Raw genomic sequence first — 14,336 nt, forward strand, 5'->3', positions numbered from 1 at the left:
CATCAGACTGGTGAACCATTCTGAGGTATATTGAATTCACCGGGGACCTACCAACAATGTCAAAAGGAGATTATCAATCAAGATTTCTGATCATAAACATTGATGATTCAATCACATACCAGTGAGTAGTGTAACATTGACAACGATGGTGGCTGTAAATGAGCCTGAATACTCTGTAGTAGTGAGCAGTATTAACAAGGGCGGCGGGGCTCCAAAATGTTGCTACTTGGGACAAATAAAATAATGCAGTAAGTACAATGTGATTGAGATGATCAGAATCAGGTGACGCATTCACGTAGGTACCTTCCAAGAAAAACATTAAATGGGATGGGGTCATCCACTTCCATGGATGTTCGGCAGGGTTGGCATCAATAATAGCATTTCACACACAAGTGAGAGAATACTCGAGAATTGAGACCCACAAACATTTTTGGGTGTTATCATTGGTTCCACAGCCTGCCTGCTACACAGTTAAAACATTCAGTTAACCCAAATTCGCATTTTGAGGCCAAAGAACTCATCCATGATTCCTAACTTGTCAGGGGAAAAGAACTCCTGAATATTTTTGTTTGAGACCAATCCATTTATAATTTACCCTAACATTTATAAATTATAATGCATTTTTGAGACCAAAGGATTCCTCCATGGCAGGGTCAAAGTGTTAGAACATGAAAGTTCAGGGGATCTTTGTTGTAAATAAAAACTCGGGGGCTACATGCCACTACCCCAAATTACAGGGTAGTAATCTGTAATTCACCCCAACTCCCTTTCAGCATTGTTTTTGCTTCCGTGTTGTAAGGGGAGGAAAAAAATTTAATAAACTATCATATCGTAAAATCCCATCCTCAGACAGGAAAAAACTCTGGAAGATTGCCCAAACTAATACTGACAATGTAAACAACATAGTTGAAAACCAAAGAGAAACTTGGAGGTGGGATAGAGATTTGCCATTCTAACCACCATGTCACTCACATATTGGCTACGTTCTCTGCATGCATCAATAATCAGTTGGGGACAGTGGTATTTTAACAGAAATATGTACCCCTAAAAAATTTACAAATACATGTACATGCAAAAATTGCAAATAGCTATCTCAAAGTCATGGCCAAACCCTAATTGTGCAACCACGGCCATCCAAACCACATGATTCCCCTCAATCATCTAGCAAACTATATCGGACCTGCTCTTGCAGGTTCAATAAAACGTTTTTAACAGCCCAACCAGATCTTGACATTTCTTCCTTCAACAGGTGAACATCCTCTTGCAAACATCTCCTGCTATCTTCAACCACTTTAAACCAGTCTCTAACAACTGAGTCTATGGGGTCACCAAGTTCTAGAAGATGCTCCCATCTGCTCTTGTTCAGTAGAAGAGCTTTCCGGATATGACATGCCTACAACAAATCACATCCATTTGCCAATGGGTTCAGAATTATCATTGCTGATAATGTCAAGGCAAACAATTTAGGTTAACAATTAAGATAGTAAAGTGGCGTTTGATAAATCTGAAAAGTTAAAAAGATATTAAAAGTGTCTGAAATCTGAAAAGAGACATAGTTGCTTCTCGACTTTTTAGAGGCTCTGAATAAAGAAGGTTATTTGTGTTGGATCAAACCTTCAGCATCTGAAATTCATTGATTTTACTATTTTACCCCTAAAATAGACTATTTGGTAATTTTGAGTTCAATTTGCATTATTTCATTAAAAATAATTTGTTAATTCAAAATAATATTTAAAATTATGAGTAAATTATAAAAAATAAAAAAGAATTTATTAAAATAAGAATAGAACTGAAAAATACATATCAATTTATAAATTAAAAAAATTATTAAGAGTAAAATAATAATGAAAATATTAATAAAGAGCATGAAGCAATAAAAAATTAAAATATTTAATAATCAATATCTAAAAACTATTAAAATATTTAATAATTAATAAAAATTAAATTAATTAATGATTAATACAAATATAATTTATAAAAAAATAAGAATAAAATTGGAAAGAACCGCCGCTGCTGCTGAGAGTTGCAGCAGCGATGGCGGGAAGACGGGATAAGAGAGAGGAATCAGACACGCCGCTGCTGAGAGTTGCAGTGGCGGGGGCGAGAAAGAAGAATAAGATGATCTGAAATGTAGCATCGCCAGGAGCAGCATTGGCATTCTCTTCAGATGGATCTGCATATCTGAAGCAGAGGATGTAGAGAACGTCGAGTGAAGGAGAGGGGGAGAGAGAGAAGGGAGGAGGGAGAAGTTTGTGCTGCGCCGTCTAGTGAAGAAGAAGAGAGCAGAACTTCCCAGCGGAAAATCTCCTTTCTTGAATCAGGGGAGGAGTCAAATGACCTAAATTTTTTAAGGGCATTATGGGTCATTTCAAATTTCTATTGGGGGGTAATTTGACACTGCCATGGATAATTGGGGGTGGTTTCAATGTAACCAGATGTGTTGAAGAAAAGAAAGGAAGTCAGAGTAGAACAAAAGCGATGAAGGACTTTTCAGGTTTAATAAACAGGTTTGAGTTTATTGATTTACCTCTTTCAGGTGCAAAGTATACTTGGTCTAATAATCAGGAAGACCCAGTCCTGGTGAAGCTGGATAGGTTCTTGGTTTCAGCTGATTGGGAAGATAGCTTTCCAAGCATTAAGCAAGAAGCTCTACCGTGGCCAATTTCAGATCATTGCCCTATTCAGTTGGTCATGGGTAGACAAATCAAGAAACCTGCACCGTTCAGACTTGACAATAGCTGGCTTGAAGAGGAGGAGCTGAAGACTCTAATTGCAGAAAAATGGGATGATATCCAGGTGGAAGGCACAAGTTCTTATGTGCTGGCAAAGAAATTGGGGGCAATCAAGTCTGTCAATAAGAAAGTGGAAGAAAGGTAAAGCTTCTACAACCAAGCAAAAGAAGTTGGAGTGCTTGGAGCTGATTAAGGAACTGGACAGATTAGAAGAACAGAGACAACTGCCTGAAGAGGAGAGAAGAAATAGAGAAGAGGCAAGGATCATCTTTGATAAACTAGTATACAAAGATGAAATTAGTTGGCGTCAGAAGGCAAAAGTGAAGTGGTTGAAGGCAGGAGATAAGAACTCCAAATTTTTTCATAAGATGGCAAATGCACGCTTCAGTATTAATAATATTGACAGGCTGGAATGTGATGGCAGGATTGGGGAGCAACCAATTGAGATTCAGGCCATTGCTACACACTTCTATAAAGCTCTGTTCTTGGAGCGGTGGAAGAAATGTCCTCTGCCTGAAGGTGTGCATTTTAAATCTTTAAGTGAATCACAAAAGGAGGATCTGGTTAAAACTTTCTCAGAAGAAGAAATTTGGGCTGCAGTTCAGAAAATGGAGTTGGATAAATCTCCAGGTCTTGATGGCTTAACAAATCTATTCTATAAGAAGTGCTGGACTGTTATCAAAAAGGATATTTTGAAGGAATTTCAAGATTTTCATGTTTCTGCCTCTTTGGTCAGAAGCTTGGACGCTGCATTCATTACCTTAATCCCAAAGGTGGAATGAGCAACAAATGTCAAAGATTTTAGGCCAATAATCCTGCTGAGTAGCTTCTATAAACTCCTTGCAAAAGTGTTGGCCGAGAGATTAAAGAAGCAGTTAGGAAGTGTAATATCAGATAACCAATGTACTTTTATTGGAGGAAGACAAATCTTGGACAGTGCTCTTATTGCTAATGAAGTGATCAACTCAAGGATAAGAGCGGGAAAACCAGGAATCCTTTGTAAAGTGGACCTTGAAAAAGCCTATGATCATGTTAACTGGAGATGCCTAAATTTTATTTTGGAGAAGATGAACTTCAGTCAGAAATGGAGAAATTGGATGAAGGTATGCTTCTCATCACCAAAATTTTCGGTTATAATTAATGGAAACTCTTCTGGTTTCTTTAAGAGTTCCAGAGGCATTCACCAAGGAGACCCCCTGTCTCCTCTACTCCTCCTATGTGTAATGGAGGTTCTGACCCAATTCATCAATCGGGCAGGACAGGTGGGCCTCTGGGAGGGTTTTGAAATAACTCCAAGGGGTGAAAAGGTTAATGTGCTTCATTTTGCGGATGATACACTGTGCTTCATAGATGCTTCTTTCCCCCAAATAGAGACTCTTGTAGGAATCTTTGCTTGGTTTGAAGTGGTAACGGGTCTAAAATTGAATCTTGGGAAATCATCCCTGATTTTGGTGGGAAATGTGGTGGATCTTGCCATGTGTAGGGGTGGCCACGAGTCAAGCTCTTCACGAGCTACTTGAGCTCGGCTTGGTTTCAACCAAGCTTCGAGCCAAGCTCGAGCCTAATAGAGCTCGGCTCGTGAGGCTCGCGAGCCAAGCTCGTGTATATATATATAATAAAATTATAGAAAATAATATATAATAAAAATATTATAATTCTTAATTTTTTAAATATCAAATAAAAATATTTTTTATATATAATTTTTTATTTTTATAAAACCTTTTTTCTCAAATCGAGCTCGAGCCTTGTACAACCTTGGGGAGCCGAGCTTGAGCCTCGTACTATTCGGCTCGGCTCGACTCGAATCCACCCCTAGCCATGTGGGCTGGAATGTTGGGTTGTAAAATGGACAAGCTCCCCACCACCTATCTTGGCCTTCTATTGGGTGCTAAATGTTCTTCAACAATTTGGCAACCAGTATTAGAAAGACTAGAAAAGAAACTTGCCTCGTGGAAAGCAAAGTATCTATCAAAAGGTGGTAGGGTAACATTGATCAGAAGTACTATGGCAAATCTGCCTACCTACTATCTGTCTCTCTTCCCTATTCCTGGTTCAATACCTAAGAGAATAGAAAGGCTGCAAAGCGATTTCTTGTGGAGAGGGTGGGAAGATGAAAAAAAGATATAGTCCAAGGTTTTCAGGTAGTTTAGGTTTGAGAAGAATAAAAAGTTTCAATACTGCTTTATTGGGAAAGTGGATCTGGAGATTTGGCGTTGAAGAAAATGGTTGGTGGAGAAAGCTTATTGCATCTAAATATGGTCTACAGCCAGGGGGATGGATAACTGAGTACTGACAACAAGTTGCATTCTTATGGATGTTCCTTGTGGAAAGATATAATGGGGACTCTTCCTCATATCCTAAAAGGAGTGTGCTTCAAAATAGATGTTGGAGAAAGAATTTGGTTTTGGAAGGACAGATGGCTCAATGAGACATCTTTGGAAGAGAAATTTCCTTGTCTTTTCTCTGTTGCTGTTAATAAAGAGGCGAGGGTGGTTGATTATTTTGAAATTATCCGGGGGAAAGTGGTATGGAAGCCTAAATTCAGAAGGGATTTCCTTGATTGGGAAGTTGAGGAGGTTGTAAATCTGCTGAACCGCCTGAATACATTTGCCTTCCACCCCCACTCAGCTGACAAATGGGTCTGGATTTCGTCTGCTGATGGAAAATTCACAGTGAGATCTTTGGTTGATAAAATGAATGTTAGAAGAACTACTGATTTCCCTCATAAACAAATCTGGATTCCCAAGTTCCATCCAAAGTCAATTTCTTGAAATGGGCCTCAGCATTAAGGAAATGCTTAACAAAAAGCAATATGGCAAAGAGGTTTGAGTTTAAATGATATTTGGTGTGAGGCCTTGAAGAAGAATCTATTGAGCATCTCTGTATGCATTGCACGATTGTCTGGAGAATCTGGTCTCATTTCTTCAATACTGTTGGTATTAGTTGGGCAATGCCAGGTACATTGAAGAGTCTGCTGCACTGCTGGTACCTGCCGGCCTTATCAAAGAAAGGAAAATACATTTGGAACACCATCCCAGCTGCAGTGATCATCTCTATAGGTCTGAGAGAAATGACAGAATATTCAGAAATGAGAGGAAAGATCCGGAGGAGTTGATTCAATGTATTGTAGCCAAACTAGCACCGTGGCTGTCTGTTACCCCTGTGTTTTGTAATCAGAACATGTTTATGATGCTTAATTCTGCCAATCTATGGGAGCTTTGATTAGTCCCTTGGGGTTTTTTGTATCAAGAGCTTCCCTTTTATTGTATGTTTCTTTCATCATGAATAAATTTACCTTACCTTTTTTTTTCAAAAAAAAAAATGCTATCAAATGCCACCTAACTGTCATAATAATAATCTCTTCCATATCAGTAGTTAAGAAATAACACTAGCAACAAATATCTGTGAACACTACATGTCAAAAAAGGGCTAATGACACCAGACTAGAACATGACCCATTCACCATGCTACATACCCCATTCACAAGGAGAGCTAGGAACCACCATTTAATGATTCCATCAGGAGAGATCTTCTGGGACATAGTAACATAAGTGAGTGATATTTCTAACTGAACTCCAACAATTAGAATTGCAAAAACTCATAAATAGTGCTATGGTGCTACCTCACAATGGGTCCACTAGATGTGTGCCATTATTGGTGTAATCATGCCAGACTGAGGTCAGCAAGGCCTGGCCTGGCCAAGCCCAAGTACTTAGGATTGGGGTGAGACAGGGTAATGAGTAGACCTGGTCTGTGTACATCCCCAGGTGCACCTTACATACATTATTACAATAATGCCAAGAGTGGTATTAACGGCGGTTTCCTATTACTAGATTGAATACAATTTATTTTTCCTATATCAAGTACCATTTACCTGCAACAAACCCATGATGATATCTGTCGTGCCAGCTCCTTCCCGTAGGCATACAAGAATTCCTTGCTGAAATTTCAAATAAAAAATAAAGGACATTAACAAACCAAAACTATACTCTAACGTGTAAAGAACATTCTTCAATATGCTAACCTGCACATTTCTGGTCAAACCCTTGATGGATGTCTCCAAGCAGATGAAGCAGAAATCTTCACGCTTCAGAGACTTCATTGTCAGCATTGAGAGCTTTGGTATTGGATCATTAGGATCTACACATCCGACTCTAACTGGCCACGACTTTCTGCCTGATCCAAACCTCATTAATAATTTGTAGTCTCTGTCGTCTATGTACTTTTAAAATTCAAGCAGTAAATATGGAAATACCAAATCAATGGCCATATAGAATTTGCTAGGAGAAGGCCTCACCTCTGCTCCATGGAAAATCCATGCCTTCTTCCTTACTCACCTCTGCAGGTGAAGGAATAAATCCCAACTCAATCCAGGTACTAAGTATAATCTCAAGCCTATCCTGAATGTTAAATTCAGATGGTGAGATAATAAAGTTCAGAAACCAATAGGTGGAACTTAGAAAAACTTCTTCATTTCATTGCAGGGCATAAATAAGAGAACATTATATTTTTTTTGCCCATATGGCATTTATAATCATAAAAATTATCCATCTATAAAAATAGATACCAATTTTGACTATCCAATAAATCATAAAAGAGCACATTTTTACCTGTTTATATCACAAGCAAGAATGAGCAAAAAACTGGAATTAAACAGACATGGTACTTCAAAATTGAATGTAGTTAAAGTCAATGGACCAACTATTAACCTTCACTATTGGCTCATAAGAGTCCTTTAACACATGGTTGCTTAGCTTTTCATAAAATTCAAATGTTGTGCTAATATTTCCAAATTAGCACATGGTTGCTCATAAGAATCCTTTTGTTTTCTTCTTTAGTGGAGAAATCGCAGCTCGTGCCTCTCCAAGAGCTGCTTGTATGTGCTAATATTTCCAAATTAATAAAATGTTCGACAAGACCCCCCCTTTCAACTAGTGCTATGCATCTTTATTCTTCTTAATATAAAAGGTTTTTATTAAAAATAAAGAAAAAATGAGATCCCCCCATGCTTTATCATTATTTCCTTGTGCTCGGGAGGCTTATGCCTCTTACGTTCTGAACTACGCCTCACGCCTCTAGGTAGTGGAACGCCTTGCATCATGCCTCCGCGTTTTAAAACATTGGTCTGGATAGTTGTTATTTCGACCCTCTTCTTTTACACTTTACAACTTTTTACCTGATATTTCCACAAAATAAAAAGAAAAGAAAAGGAAGAAAAGGAGATGACCAACCTTAGTTAATGTCTGCAGATGGACATGCTTGAGTCCTTGGTAGATCCCAAAAAGGTCGATTGTAGAGAAAACTGGGTATACAACAAAAGGAAGACATGCTTGCAATCTTGCAAAGTAAAAAATATAAATTAGTCCTCCAAAGATACTAATTAAATGCCACTTAATGAGAATAAAGGATAATTTGCAATCGTGAAACTAGTAAACCAGGGCAACAGCAGAAACAAGTGGAAAGAAGTTTATCTTCTGCAATAAAGCCAAAAATTAGAGAACAAGAAGTTTGTAGTCTGCTTACTTATCCAAAATTCAATTTCAATGTTTGCAATTAATTCTTGTTCAATGCAGAGAAAATATGAACAGAACATCTTGTAGATAATAGAATCCTACATTTATTGGTTTCTCTTGTCAATGTATTAAAGGTCAGGGAAAGTGTGAATGTGAACGCCATAGGGCATCAAACTCAAACCATCAAACTTACTAGTGGATAATATCTAACCATCAATAAGATATCAATAAATTCCAATGGGATTGATTTTGCACCCATTAGATTTATCACATTATAAGCTTTTTAAGCACATGGGAAGTATTAAAAAAAAAACTAATTTCAATACAAAGCAAATCAGAATTGTAATTAAAGGTAGAGACAAAGAGGGAAACCTTTGGCTATTCTTGCACAATATATTCAAGAGTGCAGCAAGCATCAGGCCAATGTTATCAAAGCACACAGTTTGAATCTGCAACCCAAGCCAAAGATTAGTGTAGCCAATACAAAGTAGATAATGATAAAGCATAAGAAATGTGATAGGTTCAACCATAACATACCTGTGCTTTGGCAGAAACTTCACCAAGATTATCTGCAATTGCAAAACTTTGGTGTACAGCAGACTGCCAATACAGTAAACAATAAATGTCCACAGAAAATAGAAAGATAGGAATAAAAAACTTCATATATCATGTACAACATGAAAAGGATTTCTTTTTTCTTTTAAACTTTGAAAGATAACAATGGAAAGGATTTGGAGCTTCAAACCTCTCAGATGCAAGGCAATGCATACTTCCATAGCTGGAAAAGGACTCCAAGCAAAAAGTGAACATAAAATCTACTCAAAATAAAAATCCTAAAAATGACTGACTTATAGTATTTGTTGACAATATCTAGTTTTGGTATCTCCTATACATGTTGCTCTTATCTAGTATTAATGGGTCATGACAGGTTTTTAAGTCCATGTCACTTATACCAATATCTGCATACCTTACCAATCTAGAAAATGAGAATTCTACAAGGAGTATTGGTTGTTTGCACATCTCAAGTGCAGGAGCTGGAAGCAAGTATGTGGCTAGGAATTAGATCCATGCTCATGAATCTTAGAGTTTGGGAATTGGACCTGTCAATTAAACTAAAAAGTATACAAAAATTTTTCTTTTCTTTTTATTTTTTTGGAAAGAGGAATACTAGTTATAGTATACAATCTTCAAATAAGCAGGAATACTAATTATAGTGATGAATAGAAAAAGCACTCAGTAAGGCCACCATTACAAACTTGTGAGTTACGACAAGGAATTAAGAGACTCCAAATGTAATGCTAAATTACAGATGTACAGACATAATGCTAAGTAGAGCATGGATGGATTTAAGCATTTAACAAATAACTATTAAAGAAAAGCATGAGATGACATGATAGCAAATTAAGCATGAGGCTTGAAGCCTTACACCAGTTGCTAGGTAGCAAGCCAGGCTTATTTGTTTAGCAATGTTGGCCACAGTTGCAAGAAGCAAGAAGTTCTGTGGGAATGCTGGAGTCAGCAACTCAACTCCTATGCTCAAGGTGAAGAGAACAGACGTAGAGAACCTAACTCTCTGCAAACTAGACAAAAACAAGTATTAAAATGTCACCTTATTTAACCCCAACACACCAAATTCTAGCTAGTAAATCCGTCATACCTTCAAATTGGTGTCAAATGCGGATGCCAAGCTAGCAGTGTATATGCATCGACTAAGCCTCCCAAGACCATCCTTTAGCACCCAATTGAGTGCAGCAGCTGAAGGAAGGGAGCGAGAATACCCAACACCTATAGCTCGAAACATTGCCTAATATCAACCAACCCACAATGTCAACATAATAACACCTATTACCTAATTGTCACCTTCCAGATCTGAACTGAACACTGAAAGCAAAAAAGTCCTAACAACTTAATACATAAATCTATTGCTTGCTACATCACAAAGTATTTGGCATTGGCCCATTTGGATACTAAAGAAGAAACGCTCTTGCTCCCTTGCTTTAACCAGAAAACAAAAACAAAAAAAAAAAGGAAAAAGGAAAACAAAAGTTACAGCCCCATTTATATTTATTTCTCCACACCTAATGAAAAGCGTTTTCCTCTCAATGCCAAAGTAGTGCATAGCTTCATGTTGTAAGAGAAAGAATTTTACAGTATGAATCCAGTCATTTATCTGCAGAAAACTCGAAACAGAGAATTAAAAAATAAAAATAAAAAAGCATTTTTAGCAGTACACTTTTACCTGAGTACCGAGAACCTGTAGTGCAGAACTGAAAACCCGATGCAAGAATTTCCACTTTACGTAATCTATGTAGTGCCCATGAACTTGGTGAGGAATGAAAAAATCCCGAATAGCCAAGCTACAAAATTGGAAAAATTTTCGAAACCCATTGTCTAATGTTAAACAATTCGAGGCGCCTCCATCCAAATAAACTAACCGCAAATGGGTGCCATCCCAGAAGTAGCGAGAAGCCCTACCAGACCGGCGAACTACGACAGGCAGGCGTAATGCCGTCGCTGGTTCTTCTTCTCTGCCGATGCCTTCGAATTCATACCCATAAGAAGTTTTCAAGGAATTTGAAAGAAGTAAGTGTCTTTGGGGGAGTTTTCGTTGCCTAAATTTAGGGCTTTGGACCATGAAGTGGGGACGTTGCGTCGTCCATGGGAGGTGGAGTCGAGTAGAATCGGAAGTGATATGAGATGCTGATTGCATGAGAAGAGAGCTCGCTCCAAAATGGAGGTACAAGAAGGAGCTCTCAGACGTACTGGAGATGAATAATGCCGGCCCCCCAAGTCGAAAGGCCAAACAAACCCCCAACTACAACTACACGTTCTGTTTTTGTGTTTTTGCGTGACCTTTGGCCAAAAAACGTTCATTCCATGATGTCGACTGTTATTACCTCTTCTAATTCAATGTTCGGGGTCTAGGGTTTTCACAAGTGCATCCGTAAGATTCCTAAGGACATATTGGTATCGTCAATTATTACGATGTGAAGAGTCAAAAACAATAGGGAAAAGTACGAGCAGGTTCATTGCAGAAATTTGAACACACCGGCCCATACAGAATTTACAATGACTCTCGAATTTAACTTTTGAAATCGTAAGATCGATTCCCCCGCCATTTAAGTGTCACACTTTTACCTATGTTTTTACCGTGAGGTGGCAATCCAATTCGGATTAACAATAACATTTATTTAAAATTTTATTTTGAAATTTACCCTTAAATTGCAAAGACTAAAATGACCCTATTAGGGCCCACGGTCATTGTTCTCTCCTGCCCTCCCTATTCTCTCTCTTTCGTTCTCTCACACTCTCAACTCTCTTCTCTTCGATTGTAACTTTTCCCTCGACGATTGAACTTCGGCTACTCTCCCGCCTCTCTCACTATCTTTTGTTGTTCTCACAGTCTTAACTCTCTTCTCTTCGGTTGCTTCCTTGCAACTGCAAGTTCTCCTCCCCAGTGGCGCCCCTCATTCTCACTCTCATTTTCTCCTCCCTCACTCCCCCTATTCTCAGTCTCTCTTGCTCTCACTTTCTTCCGTTCTCGCTATCCCTTTTTCACACTCTCATTTTCTCCTCCCTCGCCCCCCTCAGTCTTGCTCTCCTTTCGCTGTGCCCTCGCCCTCTCCCTCTATCAGTCTCTCTCGCTCTCGCTTTCTACCGTTCTTTCTCTCCCTCTCTCCCGCTCTCCCTCCCTCTCGCTATCACTTTCTCCTGTTCTCCCTTTGTCTCGCTCTCCCTCTCTCCTGTTCTCCCTCCTTGCTCTCACTATAACTCTCTTCCGTTCTCCCTCTGTCTCACCCCCATTCTCTCTCTCTCTCTCTCTTGGTCTCCCTCCCCCTTTATCGCTCTCCTGCTCTCCCTCTATCTCGTTGTCCCTCTCCCTCTATCGCCCCCACTTTCTCCTGTTCTCGCTATCCCTTTTTCACACTCTCATTTTCTCCTCCCTCACCCCCTTAGTTTTGCTCTCCCTTTGTTGCGCCCTCACCCTCCCATTTTCTCCTCCCTCTATCAGTCTCTCTCGCTCTCGCTTACTCCCATTCTCTCTCTCCCTCTCTCCTGCTCTCCCTCCCTCTTGCTATCACTTTCTCCCGTTCTCCCTTTGTCTCGCTCTCCCTCCCTCCCTCTTGCTATCACTTTCTCCCATTCTCCCTCTCTCGCTCTCCCTCTCTCCTATTCTCCCTCTTCGCTCTCACTCTATAACTCTCTCCCGTTCTCCCTTTGTCTCGCCCCCATTCTCTCTCTCTCTCTCTCTCTCTCTCTCTCTCTCTCTCCCCATCTATCGCTCTCCTGCCCTCCCTCTGTCTCGTTGTCCCTCTACCTGCAAATTTTCAAGTAGCATTGTTGCTTTTTTCACTTCTATTCCTGTCTCAATATATACCAGGTGAAGGCCCATCTTAATCGTTTTTGTTTCTTGCGCAACATTTGTCACTGCTCCATAATTTTGTTTGCCTTATCCATCAGACTAAAGTTTTGGCCAATACATTGAGGCCTTCCCTAACCGGAGGAAGTTATCATTTTGAACACTTGTGCCACTAACAGGTATTTGACAATTTCTTTGTATGATAGTTTAATTTGTTATAGTCAATCAAAAAGTCCTTTCAAATAAATTTGATTTTTGGTTCTCTTTGCTTTTCTATCACATTAAATAGGTTGTCGTTTTTATATAAATTTTTTTGTTAAGTTGTGTTTGATGCTGATTCATTCCTGTTGAATGTGCATTAGAGAACGAGTGTACATTAGTTTACACAAGGAAAAGAAAATCAAGCAAGTGTGTGTTTGTAAAATTTCTTCTATGAAAGGTCAATTTACTTTGGTTATGAAAATGTCTCTCCAAAATTAAGATGATAGTTTAGTGATAATCACTCATAACAAACATTAATAATCACATATTGTTTTGTTGTAGACTCTAGGAGGGTGTTTTCCTTCTCAGCCTACTATTCAAATTCCTCTTATAAAGAGCCAAATTAAGTTAATGAGAAACACTAATTTGTAAGTTGAATGTCCTCAAATCAAAGAAACCTGAATTTGTTTACCTAAGGTGAGAATTCTGGCTAAAATTAAAATAGTAATTAAAAGTGACATTGATAAAATTTAAATGGGAATAATAACCTTATAACCTTAATATGGAAAGATGCTAAAGTAATTACAATGAAAGACACAATAAGCATGGAATAAAGCAAACAAACATGTTTTGAATAGAGGAAAAGAAATTTATGATAAAAATAAATTTATAACAAATAGGCAGTAATTGTGGATCAAAGCAAATCAGTAGAAAAAAAAAATTAAACAAACAAAAGTTCGAGAACAAAACAGAAGTTAATTCCATCACACCATTCATAACCTATTGTCATTCCAAAACCACAACCAAAGAATGTGAGGCAAAATGAAGATAAGTTATAGATTGAAATTGAAGACACATTAGCATGAAAATCCAGAAAATTGACATATGTGACTGATGAAATACCAAGGTTAAGAATCTCCTCAACCCAAACCTTACCATCCCCATGGGATACAGAGAACTAAATAAGGGAGAGTATTGAAGTGTATATTACACTGAATTGAATCCTGCTTTTCGTATTCCAGACATAAGTTCTTATCCAACCATCCAATAAAGGGACTTTACCTTACAATGATCCCAAGGATCGGCATTCCAGAATTAAGTCCTAATCTTTGACAGTTTTGGACAAGACCGAATCCAACATTCTCTTGCTTGGCATTCCAGGACATTACCATTGCACAGCCAATGACCCCCTTATACAAATATATTCAATGGCTTGGACTAAGCAGCAACTCTTAAGTTCAGTCATTTCTTGGAGCTAGATTTTCCACAAAGTAAATGAGATAATATCCTAGATGATGGTTACTGGGTTGGCACATTTGGCCCATATCTGCCAATGGGCCATTAAGATTTTTTTTTTGAAAAATAAGATAAAATTCATTTGGAAAAAGAATACATTAGGAAGATGATAAAGCATCATCCAAAGTGGAAATAAACACAAGAGCCCAATTTTAATCTCACAGATCCCATACTAATACCAGTAGAACCGAATGACAAAATGTTATAATCTTTTCTCCAAGTAACCTTTATCAC

General features: G+C 38.4%; 1 protein-coding gene across 4 annotated transcripts; it reads right to left on the bottom strand.

Moving 5' to 3' along the window:
• Positions 1–906: 906 nt before the first annotated feature.
• On the bottom strand, positions 907–11,185 carry RUS4 (root UVB sensitive protein (Protein of unknown function, DUF647)). Of its 4 annotated transcripts, XM_088890736.1 has the most exons (12): positions 10,681–11,185; positions 10,485–10,602; positions 9,903–10,049; positions 9,672–9,818; positions 8,783–8,845; positions 8,618–8,694; positions 7,964–8,069; positions 7,030–7,132; positions 6,757–6,908; positions 6,607–6,672; positions 6,208–6,264; positions 907–1,393 (listed from the first exon to the last, which is right to left on the bottom strand). In XM_088890736.1, exons 1-12 carry the CDS (start codon positions 10,953–10,955, stop codon positions 1,154–1,156), a joined length of 1,551 nt encoding a protein of 516 aa, XP_088746862.1. In that variant the 5' UTR covers positions 10,956–11,185; the 3' UTR covers positions 907–1,153. The 4 variants fall into 4 exon arrangements, with proteins under 4 accessions (XP_088746862.1, XP_088746861.1, XP_010263807.1 ...); XM_088890735.1 differs by having other exon boundaries at positions 10,485–11,183; XM_010265505.3 differs by lacking the exon at positions 6,208–6,264 and adding an exon at positions 10,324–10,366 and having other exon boundaries at positions 9,903–10,030; positions 10,485–11,181.
• Between the last annotated feature and the right edge of the window lie 3,151 nt (positions 11,186–14,336).

The sequence above is a fragment of the Nelumbo nucifera genome, chromosome 6 (genome assembly GCF_055504915.1).
Source record: "Nelumbo nucifera cultivar China Antique chromosome 6, China Antique-T2T, whole genome shotgun sequence".
NCBI lineage: Eukaryota > Viridiplantae > Streptophyta > Magnoliopsida > Proteales > Nelumbonaceae > Nelumbo > Nelumbo nucifera.